At 33.3% G+C, this 20,871-nt stretch overlaps 3 protein-coding genes and 1 long non-coding RNA gene across 10 annotated transcripts; 2 read left to right on the top strand and 2 right to left on the bottom strand.

The window, feature by feature from the left end:
- The first annotated feature begins 201 nt into the window (after positions 1-201).
- Positions 202-12,103, top strand: LOC106669819 (poly(U)-binding-splicing factor half pint). 7 transcript variants are annotated; one of them, XM_014399584.2, is made up of 15 exons: positions 364-621; positions 5,641-5,779; positions 7,896-8,309; positions 8,685-8,741; positions 8,811-8,968; positions 9,033-9,079; positions 9,509-9,853; positions 9,909-10,107; positions 10,163-10,271; positions 10,327-10,485; positions 10,544-10,632; positions 10,685-10,822; positions 10,912-10,997; positions 11,069-11,175; positions 11,252-12,103. In XM_014399584.2, exons 4-15 carry the CDS (start codon positions 8,705-8,707, stop codon positions 11,359-11,361), a joined length of 1,584 nt encoding a protein of 527 aa, XP_014255070.1. In that variant the 5' UTR covers positions 364-621; positions 5,641-5,779; positions 7,896-8,309; positions 8,685-8,704; the 3' UTR covers positions 11,362-12,103. The 7 variants fall into 7 exon arrangements, with proteins under 7 accessions (XP_014255067.1, XP_014255066.1, XP_014255065.1 ...); XM_014399581.2 differs by lacking the exon at positions 7,896-8,309 and having other exon boundaries at positions 202-621; positions 10,715-10,822; XM_014399580.2 differs by lacking the exon at positions 7,896-8,309 and having other exon boundaries at positions 202-621; positions 10,697-10,822.
- LOC106669821 lies at positions 11,496-16,706 on the bottom strand. Its single transcript, XM_014399586.2, has 2 exons — positions 16,344-16,706; positions 11,496-14,380 (listed from the first exon to the last, which is right to left on the bottom strand). The coding sequence occupies exons 1-2, from the start codon at positions 16,474-16,476 to the stop codon at positions 13,749-13,751; spliced, it is 765 nt and encodes a 254-aa protein (XP_014255072.1). The 5' UTR covers positions 16,477-16,706; the 3' UTR covers positions 11,496-13,748.
- LOC112126698 lies at positions 13,936-17,253 on the top strand. The gene is made up of 3 exons (XR_002910152.1): positions 13,936-14,017; positions 16,957-17,152; positions 17,226-17,253. It is a non-coding gene; the product is annotated as an uncharacterized LOC112126698 (long non-coding RNA).
- A 1,910-nt stretch (positions 17,254-19,163) lies between these two features.
- LOC106669773 (NADH dehydrogenase [ubiquinone] 1 alpha subcomplex assembly factor 2) lies at positions 19,164-19,807 on the bottom strand. The gene has a single exon (XM_014399471.2). The coding sequence runs from the start codon at positions 19,663-19,665 to the stop codon at positions 19,231-19,233; it is 435 nt and encodes a 144-aa protein (XP_014254957.1). The 5' UTR covers positions 19,666-19,807; the 3' UTR covers positions 19,164-19,230.
- Positions 19,808-20,871: the final 1,064 nt, after the last annotated feature.

Genomic DNA, 20,871 nt, shown 5'->3' with positions numbered 1-20,871 from the left:
TTTAATATATTGGTCAAATTGTACATGACCAAAATATCAGTTCATTAAAGCTGACTTGGCTAATTAGCCCTGTTATATATGGGACAAGTTTTTAAGTATTGTTTTTCATAATTTGCTAAATTGCAGAGTTTGAATTTAAGGTTTAGGGTTAGGAACCTTTTTCAGGTAGCCTTTAACTTTACGGTTTACACATATAAATCATAGAAACAGATGTGTTAGATATTTAATTGTGGCAGATTGCAGACAATGGAAATATTATATAAAAAATCCATTATTCTTTATAAATATTAATTTATTTGAATGTTTACATGTTTTAATCGTCAAGGCAGTGTCTTTTAATTGTACAATTCGCTTCCTAGAGGACGCGGTCGAAGTTCCATTAGTAACTTGGCTTGCCTTGCCGAATCGGGACATTTTTGTTTTAAGAGAACTACGTTATTGTCATCCGAGGCGCATTTCCGTCGTGAACCCGATGGCCTTTGGGATATAAATTCTTGAATGCTTGATATTATCTCATTTCCCAAACTGTTTTAATAGGTTCTGAGACTTTATTGGGTATACGGAAACATAAGTGAAAAGATGACGACGATGCAGAACTACTCCATGATGAACGGAGGGATGGTGAGCATTGTTTTTTACTACATGATCGCACCTAGACAATTTTCACGTAGAGTTCCTCATCCGGTTTGTCCTTTTTCGGTTCGTGCTAATTTGGCCGGCGTGGAAACCCCCCCGAGGGGGAAAAGGTTCAAAACGGTCGATTGCGAAAGTGACAAGTATCAACATTTCTTTAACAAACAACTTTGTCCTATGTGTTAGGAGTTCCATCTTGGTTCGCATTTCTTTCAGATGAATTCAGCGAAAAGTGGTAGTCTTCAGTATTCCTGTAAAATAACAGTCACAGAACTATACAGGGCAATGTCAGTATAAGAGGATCAGGATAATTGGAACAATCTACAGATTAACAGGCCATTCAGCAGTTCACATTATCAGTCTGACTATGTCTGACAAGAACTTTGAACGCCTTGTTAGATTTGGCTTAATACCGAAGTAAATCTGACAAACCTAAACCCACCGTTCTAACCATTTGATAAGTCTATGTTGTATTCTGTTTGTCGTTATTACTCAGCACTATAGAAAGAACTTAGCATGACATGTTGAATTCATTACTAATTAATGTTATTAATTTAGGGTATTAAATAATCATGGTGCATCAAATAGCCTAACAAGGCTTTGTCTCATTTTTTTGTACATTATTCAATCAGTTGCCTATTGGACAATTAACAATTTTCACAACTTAAAAATTAAATTGCAAAAACAGGTGAAGTCTGAATTGAACGTTGAATGCCTTGGCTTATGTACACTGATCGGTAAAGTTGTCAAAATGCCAAAACCTTTCCAACGGACCTAAACCCTTGGTTCACTGTTCGAACCATTTCACGGCTTTGCCCCGCTTTTTTTTTTTAATATGTATTTTTCAATCAGTTCCATATTGGACCTGATTTACAATTTTTACAACATAAAAATTAAATATCAAAAAACAGGTGAAGTCTGAAGTGCATGTTGAATGCCTTGTCTTATGTAGACTGATCTAGGTAAAGTTGTTATAATGCTTCATGAATAAATGACTGTTTTCAATGTTTTATCAAAAGTTTGAATGGGTTGTTTGGTCAGGTATAAAAACAATGTTAATTATTTTTTCTCAGACGATGTTTCACAAATTATATTTCCTTTTGCCCTTTTGCAAGGCACAATCATAGAGACAGTTTATAAGCTTTGGACAGTTTTGTATTGGCAGTTTTTTTCATTGTAGCGTATACACAGCAGAACTGTACGCAATCTGGCACGCTCTCGAGGCGGTGTGGACCGAGGAAGGATCTGCCTTCCTCGTATGCACCGACTCTCCGAGTGCTTGTTTGGGCCCTGTGAGAGGTTCTCTGTAGACCCTCTCATTGTGCTGTTGATGGAAAAATTCGCCGAGTTGAAGCGCTTAGGAAAAAACAGTGGTTGTTGCCTGGATCCTCGGACACGTCAGGCTGGAGGGTAACGAACATGTGGACAAGGCGGCAAAGGCCGGGATGTCCCACCCGCCAGACCGGACCATTGCGACCAGGCCCTCTGAAGCCAAGCTAGCAGTAAAGAACATGATAAAAAAAAGATGGCAGCGTCAGTGGGCCGGGTCGTTCGAGAGGCTTTTGCGCATCAAGAGCACGATTCATAGATGGCCCCCCGAGACCCTGAGCCAGAAACAAGGAATTGTCCTTACGCAATTAAGAATAGGCCATACGCAGTTGACACATGGGCACCTGCTCTTGGGCCAAAGCCTATGCAGAGAAAGGTTGCTCGATGTGTCCCACATACTAGAAACATTCATGCCTTGACTCCCTACAGGGAGCGTGTAGGCATGCCATCCAATCTGAAGATGGTACTCAAGCACTGCAGCAAGTTTCAGAGTCCCCTGTTCCGCTTTTTAGGGGAAATTGAGGGTTTTTATTCTATATAATATGTCTTATGTGTTGTTTGTCTATATGTTTTGTCTGATTGCATGTATTTATTAGCGTGAATGGCGAGGGGTGAGGGTGAAATATAACGTCATCATCGCCCCTCAAATGTTGAGAGCGTATGAGTGTATGTTCGAGGTCGATGGCGGAATATTTATAAAAGTACTCCATCAACCCCAATCTAGATTAATTTGAGTATAGGTCGGTGGAGGAATATCAAGAACTCCACTGACCAAACAATAAGTGTATTGTATGAATGTATTTATTTGTATGAATGATGATGTTTGAAAGTGTAAATAGAATATAGACATAGTTGGGGGCTGAAATGACCTAGATGTCGGAAGCCCCAGTCAAAAAAAAAATTATATTGCATGGTATATCATGTTTGTATTCATTGCTAATTAATATTATTGACTTGGTATTAAATATTGAATGTTTTATCAAATTGCCTAACCAGGCCTTGCCTCATTTTTGATTCACTGATCATTGTATATTACACCCAATTTACAATTTTCAACACGCAAAAATTAAATTGAAAAATAGGTGTAATCTATAAAGTGAAAGTTAAATGCCTTGGTTAACACTCATTGATCGGTAAAGTTGATGTAATGCTGAAACATTCCTCAAAGACTTAAATCTGTGGTTCCAACGCTCGAACCATTTGGTCAATTTATGCTGTTAACACATTATTGCAGATCACAGCAGGAAGAATATACACCATTATCGTACATCATGTTTGAATGCATTAAAAAATTATGTTTATTAGCTTAGGGTACTACATTTTAAATGGTTTATCAAATAGCTTGGATAGGTATTTGAGGAGTCATTGTATCTTTTTGGTTCGCTGATCATTGTATATTATATCTGATTTTAATTTTCAACACAAAATTAAATCTTTTATCTCAAAAATTTATCTCATTAATTGTATTAAAAAACCTTAATTAATTGTAACATATTAATTGGTCAAGTGGACCACGAAATTAGTGAATTTAATGATTGAAAATGAAGTATACTTCACTAAAGCTCTCTGTGTTCATTTCATTTGTTGCCAAGAATCCAATCCGATTACACGACAGTTGAAAAATGGCAAAAAGGAGGGAAAACTCAAAAGGTGGGGTTGAGATAGGAAGTTGGTGTCCGAGTGGATCGAGTTCACGATAGACCAAGTGGTAGACCAGCGGCGTATCTAGCCGAAGATCGTTGGTTCGAATCCCGCTCGTGCCATTGACTTTTTTATCTCAACTAAAAACTGTAATTAATTGTAATATATTAATTGGTCAAGCGGACCACGAAATTAGTGAATTTAACAAAATTAAATTTCAAAACTGGTGCAGTATGTGAAATGATCATTGAATGCCTTGGCTTATACACACTTGATCGGTAAAGTTGATGAAAAGAATTCTGACACACCTAGACCCTTGGTTCGACCATTCAAACTTTTCAGTAAATTTATGCTGTGTGCAGCTTGTCATTATTCCTCAACACAACAGAAAGAACATTGGCATATCGTTGGGGTGGACTCAACGGTTTAGGCTTTGACACTGCGTTTATCAATGTAAGGTACCCACTAGGTAAATATCGCCAAATTCAAACCAGTCATACTAATGATTTTTTTTTCCCCAAAAACATCAGCACCATCAGGGTTCATATAACCTTGCAGTTGAAATACCCTCGTAATAAAATAATAATATTAATCCATATATGTTTAGCGGTCATAATTGATCATATTATTTCAATTAATTAGACCGCAGATAAAAAGAATAATTAATTGAAATAATATAATTTTTAATCTTCAGTAATTGTGATTTCTCCATTGGGGGGGGGGGTCTGTGGATTGATGAACGAACCTGTAGTTTGGTCAATCAAGTTTCGGCATTTCTGACAATTGGTTGTGAGATGCTTATTGGTTTTTATGCTGTTGTAATTTTTGTATTAAGCTGATGGTTTCTGTTGAATGAACAATTTTTTCTTAGCCTAGGTAGTATGTAGCCCCTTTCTCTAGTTTTTGTCTGTTTAATGTGGAAACATGTCTAACACGCGCCAAACTGGCTAGGAATGATAAGAGATGACAAACTGTCAAAAAGAAGACAAAAAGTCAAAAGTTAACCATTTATTTCTGTCAGACAAATTAACGTCAATGAATAATTTTGTAAAATACAGTTGGTTGTAACAGCTCTGCATTTGAAAATATGCAAATGTTGTCCTCCAATCATCCAATTATTGTATTTAGGAAATGACTAAACCTGAAATAATGTATCATTTTCTTCAGGGTCGATTGTCAATATTTACTATTTACACAAATAAATATTTGTCAATTTAAATTCAATATTCATCATTGAACACGATATAAAATTAAAAAGAAATCTCTTGGTATAATTGTAATGGTGATCTAAATTATTTGATAGTAACAAATAGAGGAGGAAATATTTAGGTAGACATTTTTAATAAGTAAAAATAATTAATAATTTCCTGGTTTTAAATATAGTTTGCATTCCTTGACACATTGACACAATTTTCAACTGAGGGGCAGGGTTCTCCTCATTAACGGTGCTTCAAGGAAGGGCTGTGGGGCATGAAAATCTTTATGAGATTATATGCATATGTGTCTTCTTGTCCTTTCACTAGTAATTTGTCAGCCCGAAGTAAACAATAGGTTAAATTGAGAAAAAATATGACAATCTGTGAGAAATATGTGTGAAAGAAAAAAAAGACAGAACTTCGTGTTTCATGTGCAGAGGACTGGCAATGACATCTAGATGTTTGCTGGCACATAAATAATATATACTACTACTAATACATTTTGCAAAATATCATATGTCAGTATGGAGTTCATCTAGTTGATAACTAATGCCAGAAATCCATTTTAAATAACCCTGTACATGACTTAGAAGAAAAGGAGCTTGGAGGAAATATGATGTAATATATATTATCATTTAAGCTCTGATAGGGGGCCGACATCTGAGTCATTACGGCGTCCTACTTTATATTTGCCGCATTTACGCTCCTGGGTTCAGATCCCAGCAAAGCCCTGGAATTTCATTTGAGATTAATTTTTGGGAGGGAAATCGTAAAAAGTGGTTTGACGTCCAGTTGGACTAAGTATGACTTTGGTTGGGCTCTAAACATTATTTAATTTCAGATTTCAAGCCACTCACCAACAGTGCCACCTGAGGTGTCTGTTCAACCTCCTCCCATGCCTCCACTGCCGCAGACGACGCCTCCTCCTCCACCACCACCACCACCGGCAACTTCTCCTGGCAAAGGAAGTAGTGGAGACGGTAAGTTATCTTCGTGATTTTACACGTATATGAATCATCATTTTATATATAGAGAAAAAACCTTTTCTTTGGAAACATATCATACATGCATAACAGTTTTGTGCCTAACAGTATTTTTATTTGGTCATTATTGTTTGCTTTATGATTATATTTTGAATTTTTCATTTTTTTTATTTTTTATTTTTTTTATAAATTTTGGCTCATTTGTATATCACTACATAGATTGTTTTTTATATTAACTAACATATCTAAACATTGACAGTTAGGCTTTTACAGGTTTTCTATACCTTAAAATTGTTTTCTTTATCAAACCGGAATTTTGTTTTCTTTAAATATTGTAAAAAGCTATTATAGAAAGTGCTTGGAGCAAGAATATGCTTGGAACTAATAGAGTGCTTTCGTTTGTTTCTGAGATGTTCCAGGAATTCTATGGCCATGCCACATGTGCGACCTATTGGGAATTCCCTCTCCCATATGAAGAAAATTAAACATTGAATTTGTTTTAATTTTATATACATACATATATATATTTTTTATTTTCTTTTTCCTTTTTAACTTTTGTATAATATTTTTATTTGTTGATTTTAAATTTGTCGTGCTTTCAAAAGCATAAAACAGCAATTTAGCATAATTTTTCAAATAATTAAAATTTACTAGAGTAGCTTCCAATGTTTATACCGTTTTATATATTAAGCTATTGAAAAAATTATCTATAAAGAAAATAATAATAATTAGACAAGTGCAATACTTTTTCCTAGTTAGTTTGCTTGGTGCCTAAATATATTTTATTTATTTATTTTTGTAGAATGTTTGGTTTTAAAAAATAAAACATACTATCATAAACCTACTCGTAACAGGAAAGACTTGGAAAATTGACCCAAACTTCATATCGTAAATTTATAAAATAAAAAAATAAGTAAAAAAAATTGTGGGCAAACAAACCAATAACTAATGCCATATAGAACATGACAACTTTTTCAACATAATGAAAAAGACCACAAAATAAGTATATCAAAAAAGAAAACTAAACCATGAAAAAATATCTTATTAACAAATTACAATATCATCAGATTCAGACAAAATTTTATCTGTATGAAATTATGAAACATATTGACACACCTGAGATATGAATATAACCAACAATTATGAACAGATATGAGAATTATTTTTGATACATTTGTATCATAAATTTTATAATAGCAGTTTTAGTATTTTGAGTTTATTATCGATTATATAAACTCCTCGCCTGTTAGGAGTTTAAATATGTAAGAAAATAGTTCGGACTATTGTTATATTAATTGCTTGCTAGTTTAAACTGTATTTCATTTTGATATAGTAATTTTATTAATCTATTTAAAATATTTTTTAGAATGTGTGAAATTTCAAAATTATGAAAACGGATCTTTCTTGTATTTTATCATTGACTCGTGAATCTTAAATAATTTTGTAATTTCACTTGTGTTTATTGGCATTATTTATCCACCAAGCAAACAGAACGGTATGTGCGATGTCTTAATTATTTTATTATATAGCATTCATTTTTAAATGATTTTATGCGATTTTATTGACAGTGCGCTTCAAGAGATGCACCATTATTTGCACATACACTGATTACGCTCATTACTTAATTTTATAATAGCAAATAATGGGTTTGTTAACTATAAACAGATTATTCTCAAAGAGAATTCTCCTCTGGTTATGTTTACAGATGTGTCTCACACTCCCCCCTCATTGTTACGATGAAGATTCAGCAAGTCGATCGCAATAAAGTTTTTTCGCTGGGCAACTCATATTCAATTTTGCTAATTGTTGTAACCTGTCACCAGAACGTTATTATTAGTATACTCTTCTATCACATTTATTATAAAAAATAATGATAAGTGATTCGATAGGTTTTGTTTGGAATATAAAAGTAAATAGTGGATTGAGAGTGCTTTACAACCCGGGTCTGAAGTATTCTCAAATCACATACCTAAATCATTAAAATATTATTTTGTATTAATTTTTAATTAATTATTTAGGAAAACAGAGTTGTTTGTTTAAGAGGAAAGGAATTTAAAGAAACAAAACAAAAACAATATTTAAATGCCCCCAATTTTTTATTGTTTGATTTCAGGACCTTGAGAGACCTCGAGAGTAATTTCTGTTATATGCGATTTCTGTGGTAAAAGAACAAACAATCAAAATCAAAAATTATTGAGAAATGTTTGATGTTTTACTGTTTCAGATGTAGTTATTTTATTTAATTCAACTTCGGTTGACCCCCCAAGGCGGGGCCTTGGACAAACACTCGAAGATTTTTACCACAAATCGATTTCTAAATGAATTAAAGTCACCTTTTTTCTTTTTTTCTTTTCTTTTTTTTTTCTTTTTTTTAACATACCTAATTACATTGGTCTATATGTTTATTTTTTTGCTCTTATGTGTTGTTACATGGGGGATAGATGGTGAGTGACGCTAGGTGGCTGCTGTTCGTGTGTACTTAACTCGTCTTTACTCAGCTAAATTTTGCCGACACAAAACAATATCGGTAAAGGCTCTTGAGTTGTCGAACTACACAATTTATCTTAACGTACTTTGGTTGCACTGTCATCAACCATTTCAAAATAAATTACATTTTTAGCATGCAACTCTATTGCAATTGTACAACATTCAAGAGAAGGCTGAAGATTAGCACAACCAAAGTGTGATGAGATTGTGGAAAATACTTAAAAATATTATTTATTTGAAAGATTTTTTTTTTTTTCATTTGTAATTTATATGTCAGTCGGTTTTAAATAATTTTGTAGGAGATGTTCTGATCTCTTTAATGGCCTTAAAGTTTGTTCATATTTAATCTTTCTATACTTTAGGCCATGGGAGTCAGAAGGTTTAATTTCCGGAATAACATATTCTGTTGTTGCAGGACCCATACTTGTACCTCAAATGCATAATTTTACACAGATTGGCACATTAACACCGGGTAAGCTTACAAATCAGTTCAGTTCTTTCTTAGGCCTACTATTGTTTACTAATTTGTTTATTTTTGCAGGGCCCGGATCTCGATTAAGCATAATGGCAATCTTGGGTTCTCCTTTGCCAAAACTAACTTCCGACCAACACGATTCTGTTAACAGAGCTAAAAAATATGCAATGGAACAAAGTATAAAAATGGTTTTAATGAAACAAACTCTTGCTCATCAACAGCAGGTGATTTAATTTTCTTTTTTTAAACTTTTGTTTTTAAAAGTAACTAATTCGTCATATCTTTCAGCAAGCTAAATCTTTTCATAGACACCAAGCCCTGGTCTTAATGTGCAGGTAAATAAATAACTATTTTTTTTTTTTTTTTTTTTAAGTTCTTGCAGGATGATTAGAACAAAATAAGTCGAGAGTGATTGAGTCGCTACAGCTTGATTCTCCTCAGTGAAAATTTGACTAGCTGATAAGATATGACTGCAATTGAGAACAAAATCACTTAAATATTCCTCATTTTTATTGTTCATGTATCAAACAATCAATTTTGATCATATCTCATTTATCAACAGGTCAGCCTATTCTCGATGACTGTCTAATTAGACCACAGAAAATGGTAAAATGCACAATCAGATTATTGACAAAATTATGAGAGAATGAGAATAGGCAGGCAGGGATAATAGAGAATGATTTTTCAAATTACCTAGAATTTAAATATGTTTTATCTTATTTTGAAAAAATATGGTTCATAGATATTATTTATACCTTTTTTAGAGTGTATGTTGGGTCTATAAGTTTTGAATTGAAAGAGGACACCATTAGAATGTCGTTCTCACCCTTTGGACCTATCAAATCCATCAATATGTCTTGGGATCCGGTAACCCAAAAGCACAAGGGATTTGCATTTGTTGAATATGACATTCCTGAGGCCGCACAGCTCGCCCTTGAACAGATGAACGGCATTATGCTCGGGGGAAGGAACATCAAAGTAGTCGGTCGACCTAGTAACATGCCCCAAGCACAATCTGTCATCGATGAGATAACAGAAGAGGCGAAGCAGTATAACAGAATATATGTTGCATCTATCCATCCCGACTTGGCCGAAGATGACATTAAAAGGTCAGTTTGCTGTTGATTTTCTTGAAATTGAGATATTTACGATATTTTTTTACAGCGTATTTGAAGCATTTGGGGCCATTAAATATTGCAAACTGCAGCAAGGAAGTTCACCTCATCGCCATAAAGGCTACGGTTTTATCGAGTATGAAACAAAACAAGCAGCACAAGAAGCAATCGCATCTATGAATCTGTTTGATCTAGGAGGACAGTATTTAAGAGTCGGGAGGGCGATTACACCACCTAATGCACTTCATGTAAGCTAAATAAAATAAAATGTCAGCAAACATAATTTAATTTGATTATTTTTAGGGTCCTTCATCTTCATCCAGTCAAATGCCTACAGCTGCAGCTGTTGCAGCAGCTGCTGCCACAGCCAAGATCCAGGCGATGGATGCTGTTGCTACCAACGCCGTTCTAGGTAAATATCACATCATATCATATATTAACAAATTATTAAAAAACATGTTTTACAGGTCTTTCAAAATTAACCTCGACATTGTCCCAACCATCTGTAATTCCTGCCACATTACCTGGCTTGGTTCCAACTCAGGCTGGTGTGTTACCACCTCCTGGCATTGCAATACCGCAGCCTGTAGGCCAATTCAGGACACCACAGCCAATAATCCCAGGAGGTAATTTTTAAATTGTATTGTTTTAATTTTGGTGTACTAATTATTATTTTATCTTCAGCACCTGGTGTTGTTGCTCCGACGATATTGACAGCTCCTCAGGTTAGCTCACAACAAGAAGCATTAAGGCGAGCCCAAGAACAAGCACAGGTATAGTATAAACGTCCCTATTGATAGCTAAAGTAAATTCAATCTGTATCAGTTGCTACAACAGGAAGAACTTCAAAAAAAGCTGCTCGAAGAAACGGAACCCCAGACCCTTCAGCAGCAGGAAAACATGTCAATAAAAGGACAAAGTGCTAGGCATTTAGTCATGCAGAAACTAATGAGAAAAGTGGAGGTGCGGTATTCAATTGAAAACTGTGAAGCATATTTACATTTTTTTTCATTTCATAAAATTATTATGTTCACTTTTTTTATTTTGTATAGAGCCGAGTAGTTATTTTGAGAAATATGGTAGCTCCAGAGGATGTAGATGAATCTCTTCAGGAAGAAATTCAAGAGGAATGTTCAAAGTATGTCGACTTAATGCTTCTAAAAATTCATGAAGTTTTTTTTATCTTTGAATTATTGTTTTATTTTTTAGATATGGAACTGTTGATAGGGTAATTATATACAATGAAAAACAATCTGAAGATGATGAAAACGCAGATATTATTGTTAAAATATTTGTTGAATTTTCTCGAATGAGAGGTTTGTATTAAACATCATTCCCATTTTCTTAGATATTTTTATTTATTTTTTCATTAATTAATTAATTTTTTTTCAGAGGCCGAGTCAGCAAGAGATGCATTGAACGGAAGATATTTCGGTGGTCGCCTAGTTAAGGCGGAGCTTTATGATCAAGCATTATTCGATCATAATGATTTCTCCGGTTGACTCTGTCATGTCTCTCTTATTGTTTGTGTATATGTTATTTTTACGTCTTTTACCAATGACAGATTACCCGATAACTTTAAAAAAGTAGCATAGGAAATTTTTTTTTTCTCTTTTGTTTGTCAACCTTTCTACCATTTTTTTTTTTTTTTTAACTTTTAAACCTTATATATGAAATTTAGGGGGGGTCCTGTTTATTCAAATTTGCACAAAATAATTTCTATTAGTGAAGTACAAAGTGTCCAAATTTACCTTTATTTTAATATCAAAAATTAATTTTTTAGATAATGCTTTTATTTATTTTTTTATTGCTTCATTATTTTTTCTTATTCCCCAAGTAAGCATGATAAGTGTACATAATTAAAAAAAATTGCTTACCTTCCTTTATACTTATAATCTTCAGTTTTGTAAATATTTACAATTTTATTCAGTAAGTCCTAAAATTCCTCTTTATAAACACTTGTAACTATTATATGGATGATAATGTAATATAACGAGTTTTCATTTAAAATATTATCATTGTTATATTAATTATTATTAATTAAAGTGGCAAAATTAGGTGAGAAAAAATGCTAAACTAAAATTGCCTAAATAGTCATTTGAAACAATGTCAATGTGTCATGCATTGAATAACTCCAAGTAAATTAATTACTATTAATAGCCAATATGGGTTAAATATTAAAAACTTGAGTTGTAACCGGCTCTCTCTGTCTGATTTGTTAATAAAACAAACAATTCTTTTTCACTATGCTGAATGTATTTTTCTACATTTCTTGTGACTTTTTCTTACCGAATCTTAATTGAGAAATAAATAAATGTCAAGTAAAAATTATGCTTATATATTATGTACGTCAAAGATAATTTTTTTGCTACTTGTCAATGTTTCTTATGAATGTTACTGTGAAATTAATTCTGTCAGTTTCATAATTGATTTAATAGGTGGAAAACAAAAAATCCTGCCAAAAAGTAAATTTTATTACGTTTAACTCCATGTCTTATTATCACGAGGTAGTACTTGTTTTCAAAGAATGCACTTAATTCAGTTAACTTAATAAGAGTTAATTCAGGTTAAATTTTTTCGGGGATTTTATCCTGGCCTAATTCATTGTTCTTCACAATTACACATACTGCTGGTAGATAATGCAATCCTATTCTTAGAAAACAAGGGAAAAGTTATAAGAAAATACTTTTACAGCTTAGTGAAATGGCTGTGTGAAATAGTTTCATTATAAAGAGCAACAATGGGGTTTGTCAGATACCCTGGACTGACTTAAAAACCCTTGCAGAACAGCTCATAACAAAGTATAAAGGTCTCAGGTCTCTAAAAATCTTTCAAAAACAGTTCACCCGCTGAGAATGGCTGACAGAGGTTTTCAATTACTACAGATAAAAAAGCCAATCCTACAAGAATGTTTGTAGTATGTAGTAAATAAAAACAAAACCATTGTGATAAAGCTATTAGACAAGAATCGAGATACTTCTGACCAGATTGTTGGTGGGCTTTGTAACTTGCTTCATGACAGCTCTCTCAATCAGATTGTTGGTGGGCTTTGTAACTTGCTTCATGACAGCTCTCTCAATAACTTAAATTTTAATTAATTTTTTATTAACCTACTAGTACATTATGTTATTTTTTTTTACATTTTTAAATAACAATGAATATTTTAATTGATTTATTTCATGGTACATCATATTCATAATTTGCCATTTGGTACATAACTTTAAAATAGTCCTAAAGAATAGAAATAACTAATTAAAAAAAGGGTGAATTTTTGGAACATAGATTAGAAAGAAAAAACTTGTTAAGCAGCAAGGGCTTAGACCAAAGTGAACTTTTGTACCTGAAATGCCGTACTTTTTGAATAATGAGCTGATGATTGTACTAATTTTGAACAAACAAGACCAATAAAAAGAAGTGAAAATGTGGGTGAGGGTCCAGCAGATGTGGAAATATTACAGAATGGACTGAGAATATGAGTAAAGAATTAATTACAGTTTCTGCTTGGTGTTTGAACCTGACATAAGGGGCTCTTTGCTGCAAAAACAAGAGTTCATATTTCAAAGTTGAAATATACTTTTTAAAAAAATGTTAAGTTCCATGAATATATTAGAATGACCAAATATGCTTTTAATTAATTGTTAAAAAATTTAGGAGTAAGTCTGAAAAGCCAAGATGCACGCTGGAGAAAGACATCTCGCTGAGGAATGGCTTGAGGTAAGTATGCTAATTCAAAAGTAATTGTTTACACTTAATTTATTGGTAATAAAATAACTAAAAGAATATTTTAGTCAAACATCCTATAAAATAACAAGTATGTGATGAATATATATTTTGTATTTGATCCATAAGATTTCTCTTAATGTTCATTCCATGTAGAACTCAGGAAGCTTCATGTAGGAGAAGTTTCTTCTGAGGACATCGAGCTGGAACAATCTGAAAAGCGAGATGAATCTGCACATTGCCGTCCCATTAGCAATTTAAGTTCATATTTTTGTACAACAGCAAATAGATCTGCTTTGGCGTAATGCCAGTAATGTGGGGGTAATTTTCTCAATACGGGTGCTATTCCTGATAAAAAAGCGTCAACGGGATCTTGTGTTGAGAAACTTTCTCGTTCCTTGACGGGATATTCCATAGTGGAAGAGGCAATTTGTGGAGGTGTAGTTTTCACTAATGACCTTTTATGTTTTTTATGCTGTGTTGATTTTAATGCCGAAGTTTGTCTTTGTTCCCACCCAGTTGCAGGACCATCAACTTCTGTTAAATTTTGTGTGCTTTCATTGTTCTCGACACTTTCATATGGTAACAATTCATCATGACATTCTTCATCCTCCTTTTTTGTCACATAATCTATATTACTTTTGGTCTCCTCAAACTTTGAGAAGTATTTTGTTAAGAAGCCCAACTGTTCGGAATATTTGTAGATCTTTACATTTTTCGCTTTTTGACCACTCGCAGTTTTCTTTAAAGATTTTCTGAAATTGTCTCTTATGTTGCTCCACCTACTTTTACAAGATGGGCCTGAAACATAAACAAGCAAATTATTTATTTTACAGACGTCTTTTTTTCTCTTTTCTTTAAGTACAGACATTTTATGAAGTTTTTTGTACCTCTTGTTCATTATAATTTTATTTCTGCCAATTAAATGGCATATGTCAAGAATTGTGATGGAATCTTTGCTTTGGTGATATTTAAATTTAGGAAAAGCATTTCAACAAAACTATTTGAACTTTTTGTAAATGATGGTTCCAACATTTACAAAAAGTGAATCTATATACCCACCCCAACTTGATTGACATACTTGGAACACCAAAATCAAACTGGACAGAACGGAATAAATACTTATGTAAAACTTGATCCAATTTAAAAAGTAATAATTTGAACATGAGTGATTAATGAATTAATTGGAAGAGTGACATTGTTTTAGCCAGCACAATTTAATTTTTCATAGCTGGAGACGGATACCCAGTTCAGCGTGTGGGCAGCATCGGTATTTAGTTATGGTGGTAGTATAGATAGAAAATCTGGATTCGCATGTTATGGCGAATGGAACAAGAACAAGTTTTGCTTTTTGAACGAGTGGTTGAAATTTTTTGTTTTTCAATCGGAGTCAAAAATGGGGGTATCAGATTCGAAAGTAGATTTCAAGGTCGAGTCTGAAGTAATGTCTATCAAAACTCATATTCATTTGAAGATAGGCTGGTTGGCTTGTCGGAACAGAAAATGGTTTGACCACCCATTCATGGTCTTGGAGCATTGTATGTCGAGTTGTTGGGAAATAGTGCTCAAAGAACATTTCCAAACTTTTAAGGTGTTCACATATTTCATTAATCAACATTCACAAGCTCCAGTTTTTCTTTTTAAAAAATTTGGAAAATACTCTTCTTCTTTATCAGCAGATTAAACCAAAAACTGGATTTTTCTTTTGAAGGCGGTATCTTTGTTATTAGCATTGAAAGTATCATTGAAAACATTGTCCAAAATATTTTCTGATTTCTGATTGCAAGGAGGTACAAAAAGACAGGATTTCTGGGGAATCTATACAAACATTAATTAATTTGAAATTAAAAATAATCTCAAAATACTTTCGTTTGCAGCTAAGATCAGAAATATTGAAGTAAGATTTAATGGGAGCATGAGACAGTTTAATTTGAAATATATGAAGGAATTTATTTTGAACAGTTTGAAGAAGTTTTATATCAGTATTGTTCTGCGAATTCCAGATGATTGAGGCATATTCAAGAATAGGTCAAACAAGTTAATTATATAGATGGACATACCAAGAAGGTTTTGAAGTGATAGGTACTTCGGATGATGAAGCCAAGCATTAATTTAATTAATAATTTGAACAGACTCCTCCAATACCTTAAAAGAGGCTGGCATTTGTTTAATAGCTAAAGCATGTCTGTAGAAAACCCAATGACTGTTCCTGCAAAATAAAAACTTTCGTTTTCAATACTTATACTTTTTAATTTTATTCATTCAGTCTAAGTTTATTTTTGAAAATATTATTTTTTCTCAAAGTGATGACATTTTGCGAAGTGCCAGCACCAGCTTATGTTATAATAGATGGTGAGACATTGCTTAAAAATACTTCATGTGATCTATCTTGGGAATGGAAAACAGTTTTGGTTTAGTTAGACTCCTAAATTTTGGCTTTAGGCAAATTCAGACCATATCCGAAAATGGAGTTAGCATAATTCTTGCTATTTGCTTGTAGCAGGACTTCATAAAAAAATATAAGTATAATAATTTAAATTAATCAACCAGTGGATTTTAGGGGTAGGAGTTAAACTACCAGATATACTTTTACAAAGTGGAAATGTTATTCAATCAGATGCATTTTAGCCTTAAGAAAGAAAATTATTCATGCAATACTTCAGCTCTCAAGATGAATTTCTCCCTTGGTTATAAAATACCTAGACAATATTATAATTTATAACCAACTGTTGCAGTATTAAAAATACACATATATTTTACTAACCAGGCGTTTTCATTTCTTCTCCTATTTTATTCCAAATATTGGTTTTGAATTCAGTGTCCATGTACTTTGGGTTGGATAAATCATACAACACGGGATAATTACGTACTAGTTCTATAAGCTTTTTGTCATTCATCTTTAAAAATTGTTAAAAAAATACGGTCGTGAAAACCGAAAATTATCTGCATTACTAATTTAAGTTCACTGTTCGGCGACGGACGGAGCACTGAACGGTCACACCCGGGTGAGTTTCATAACAAATTCGTAGGTTATTTTGACTTGCGGAAACACGGCTCGGTCACTCCACGATCACTTCACGCCTACCATGCCAAGTTGTTAAATTGACCTGCCATAATCGAATTTGATGTATGGTATTTTTAGATAGCAATTAGGAATTTTTGTTTTCTGTACGTCTATATGTGTGTGTATATATATATATAATATAGGCTAACCAGTCAACAACTCAACAGGCAATCACTGTCACTTGATGTAAAACAGTACATACACATTGTTTTTTTGTTATAAATATTTTTATTATTATGAACAGGTTGATCAAGATGCACATTAATTTGTACTATATATGGTTTGGTCATTTCTGATCATTTTGGTTTGTCAGGTGTGTTTCAGCTTCTTGCCATGCTGGGTCTTAGGATTAAAATGACAGAATGACTGAACAACAGGTTCATCAAGCAACAGATCCCAAAAAGAAGTCAAACGGTAATAGTCGGTGATCTTGTTTTCATATAGTAGGATATACTTTAAACCAAGAAGTTAATTAAAATTAATTAAACGCAGAGTCAATAATAATCATGGTATTACAAGTTTTTATATGATATATATTTACATCCAAGGATTTTTTTTATCATTCTTTTTTCTTTTTACAAGGGTTCGCAACATTAGAGGTCATATCAACCCTCAGGGTGCCAATGTTTTTGAAAAAAGCCCAAATTTGTAGTAAGTATGTCTGGTTCGAATGCCGGGCTGCTGGATTTGAACCTGGAATCTTTACCTTACTGTGAGCACCGTGTCAACGCCTAAACCGTTGTGGCCACCAACGCCCCCGATTTTAGGGTTTTTGTATCAGGTTATGCTTTAAACAAATAAAATATAGCCACTGTTTGACCATCAATTTATTTATTTTTTTAGTAGTTTAAAGAGGCAATTAAAATGTAAATGGCAATGAAAAATAAGCCTGGACTACCATGGTTACACCATCTGGTTTTAAGGGTAGTAAAGTTTGTTTTAATATTTTTAATAACCATATGAATTATATATAAGCTCATACTTTTTAAATAATTGAACATAAATAAAATAATTTATTTGATATCAAAACTTAACATGCAGCGTTAGTACAATGGCCTGAAGAAGGAGGAGGACATGCTTTAAACCAAGAAAAAATAAAATGTACCCACTGTACAATAATTGAGATATTTTTTCTCTGCCAAAGGGTGGCTAGCATACAGTGGTAGTTAAACGAGAAGTAATTCAGTAAATAGAAGTGATCTAATCATTGAAACCAGGCCTACTAGTTAAATTTCTTGAAGAACGGGCTAACCGGTGTGCTATAGGTACAGAACATGGGATACAACAGCTCTGAAGGGCGCAGTATAATATTCCTAATATTACATCTACATCCAACAAAAGTAGAAAAAAGTGAAAGAGAGAATTGTCCTCTCAGTAAGGAACAATAAGAAAAACAAGACAGTTTTATGCTAGCTGTTAGCGACAATGTGCTTTCCTTTCTTCCCTTAAATCTCATTTCATGATACTCTGGTATGCAATAATCAATGTAATTTGACCAAGTCAAAGCTAGTTTAACCTTGTTATATCTGTCAAAAAAAAATACATGTTACTACGAAAGATCACAATTAATTATCCATCCCTAATCGTTAATTGATCAGATTCCACCTGATTTTCTTTTGTGATGTATATTTATGATAAAATGATGGACAATTTCAATGCACCACTCAATTTTTTAGGTTAAAATTAAATCCATTATCTTTCTGTTAGTTACAGGAATTGAGTACTTAGTGTGGCCAGCTCGAAATCCAAATTTGAACCCATGTGGTATCAACTTAAGCAACGAGTACGATGGCGAAACCCAGGTCTTAACACCCTAAGAGTCGGAAACGTCTGTTGTTGACGAATGGGAAAGAATTCCTCAGGATTCTATCAGAAATCTTTTACAAGGAATGCAAAGGCATTTAGCAAATGTGATTTGTGCCAGAAAGGTAAATCTGTATTAAAGGGGCCAAAAAAGTTTTATTTCTTTTTGAATTTTATCTATTTTTGTCTACTTAATATTTTTTTTTTACAATTAATTTTACGATATGACACATCTACGCAGAAAATAACCACTTTGAGTGAGTACAAATACTTTGACTAAAATTTCTAGCATTGTATAAATTCATCCAACATGTATTTTGTTTTTAAAAAAATAATTTAATAATTAAAAATTAAATTAAATTATTAAAAATTTAAACAATGTTTATGTCCCAGGCCCTGAAGATGATCTCAATAAAGATCGAAACGTTGGCACTATAAAGAAAATGTTTTTCTAAACCTACATCACACCGCATCTCACAACATCCAAATAATCATTAATTTTATTTTTATTTTAATAAATTTCTTTTTAAATGTATTTATTTTTACAACCGACCTATTTTTGGTATGCAAAATATGAATAAACGTAAATATATTAAAACTTCAGGTGTGTTTATTGTCCATCAGTGTATTAACCAAAGCCTGATTTAATCTAAGTAATCCTTGTTATCACAGCTGTATATAAAAATTGGTTAAACTGCAAGGGTGTATATACAAGAATATAATTTAAAAATATTTTAATGTTATAAACTAAAGATCACAGGTCATAAGGGAAACTACGAAAAAATTATTTCATCTTCTCTCCTGGGTGAATTTCATATTCGTCATATTTTGGAAAACTCTCAATTTTCTCTTGCTTCGGCTCGACATCGTGCTTCTTGAATTTCTGCTCAATCTTAAGGGCGTTTTCTTTCTTTTGCTTTGCCATGGCCAGGTTCTTCTGGATCTCTTCTTCGGTTGGCGGTGACTTCCTCCGCAGCCTGAGCCAGGCTTCCCACTCCGGCGGAACGCCTTCATCGAACTTAGACGTATCACCGTCTTTCGGAACGTAGAACCTGGAAGGCCGGTTGACCCTGGCACTGCTCCCCAATGGCATGGTTTCGTAGTACTGGTTGCCAAGGTAATCTTTTCCAATCAGTCGCTTCTTCATACTCCGGGGCTTTAACGACTCGACAAAATTGTAAATTACCTCTGCGATCAGACCTCGGCGTTGTCGAGCCATTGCCAAAGGCTTAGGACAATTCCAAGTTAAACAAAATTAAACAACTTACACTTCTTCAACAGGCGACTTTCTTAGTCAATTCACAACTCTTGAAATACCTATGAAAGTACGAACAATACTGAAAAGTCTAGAGTTATCCGTTAGAGTAGCAACCGACGAAGTTCGCTCAGTGACGACACTCACGGCGAACTCACTAACTTGCGGGAGATCCCAGTTACAAAATGACTCAAACAACCCAATTTTTGTCATTTATTACCAATTGTTAACTAAAATAATAAAAACAAGTATTTAAGCAAAATTTAAAACTGATTTTTTAAAAATAAAATTAACATGAATATCCAAAGCTTTTGAGCAGATTGCTATCATATATCCTATTGGATAAACTTAAAGCTTCTGCTGGGTTGGTTCAAGCTTTTTCATGAGAGAATCAAGGTGCCATACTCAGTTCGAGTTTATTCTCCTTATTCATTGGGTAAAAGATTATTTAGAGAGAAATGTGGTTAAGGTGTGTTTGAGATCAAATTCTGGCTTTTCGAGGTGCATTGCAAGCTTTTCCAGGTGTGAAGCAAGGTGCCTTTCTTGGACCACTTTTATTTTCCTTATTCATTAAGTAGAAGATTATTTAGACAGAGATGTGCTTAAGATTGAAATTCTAGCTTTTCCAAGTGTGAAGCAAGGTTGTTTACTCAGCTCACTTATAAAAACATAAGTGTGTAAGCAACCTTGCTTCACACCTGGAAAAGCTAGAATTTTGACCTTAGCCACATCTCTGTCTAAATAATCTTCTCCTTAAAAGAATAAAAAAGAAAAGAATAAAAGTGGTCTGTGAAAGGCACCTTTTTATAAACGAGATGATTATTCAGAAAAAGAAGGCCTGGTTATGATGAAACTTCTTGCTTTTCAAGGTGCATTGCAAGCTTTTTCAGATGTGAAGCAAGGTGCCTTACGTAGACCACTTTTATTCTCCTTATTTGTTAACCAGAATATTATTCAGATAGAAAAGGTGTTTAAGATCAAAATTCTAGCTTTTCCAGGTGTGAAGTAAGGAGGCTTACTTAGCCCACTTTTGTGTTTCTCTTTCATTAACTAGATGATTATTCAGAAATAGAAGGCCTGGATAAGATGAAACTTCTAGCTTTTCTAGGCGCATTGGAAGCTTTTTTAGCAATAAAGCAAGGTGCCTTTCATGGCTCACTTTTTTCTCCT

This window comes from Cimex lectularius, unplaced genomic scaffold, assembly GCF_000648675.2.
Source record: "Cimex lectularius strain Harlan isolate CLEC.00 unplaced genomic scaffold, Clec_2.1 scaffold76, whole genome shotgun sequence".
Taxonomy (NCBI): domain Eukaryota; kingdom Metazoa; phylum Arthropoda; class Insecta; order Hemiptera; family Cimicidae; genus Cimex; species Cimex lectularius.
This window is presented reverse-complemented; position numbering and strand designations above follow the sequence as displayed.

Bases quoted from the DNA above. Each gene is read 5' to 3' on its own strand.
- LOC106669821 (XM_014399586.2), bottom strand. From the start codon at position 16,476: ATGAATGACAAAAAGCTTATAGAACTAGTACGTAATTATCCCGTGTTG. The intron at 14,381-16,343 runs GTTAGTAAAATA...TTTATGTTTCAG, and splicing joins AGAAGAAATGAAAACGCCTG to GCCCATCTTGTAAAAGTAGG.
- LOC106669819 (XM_014399579.2), top strand. From the start codon at position 580: ATGACGACGATGCAGAACTACTCCATGATGAACGGAGGGATG. The intron at 8,969-9,032 runs GTGATTTAATTT...CATATCTTTCAG, and splicing joins CTCTTGCTCATCAACAGCAG to CAAGCTAAATCTTTTCATAG. The intron at 10,486-10,543 runs GTAATTTTTAAA...TTTTATCTTCAG, and splicing joins ACAGCCAATAATCCCAGGAG to CACCTGGTGTTGTTGCTCCG.
- LOC106669773 (XM_014399471.2), bottom strand. From the start codon at position 19,665: ATGGCTCGACAACGCCGAGGTCTGATCGCAGAGGTAATTTACAATTTT.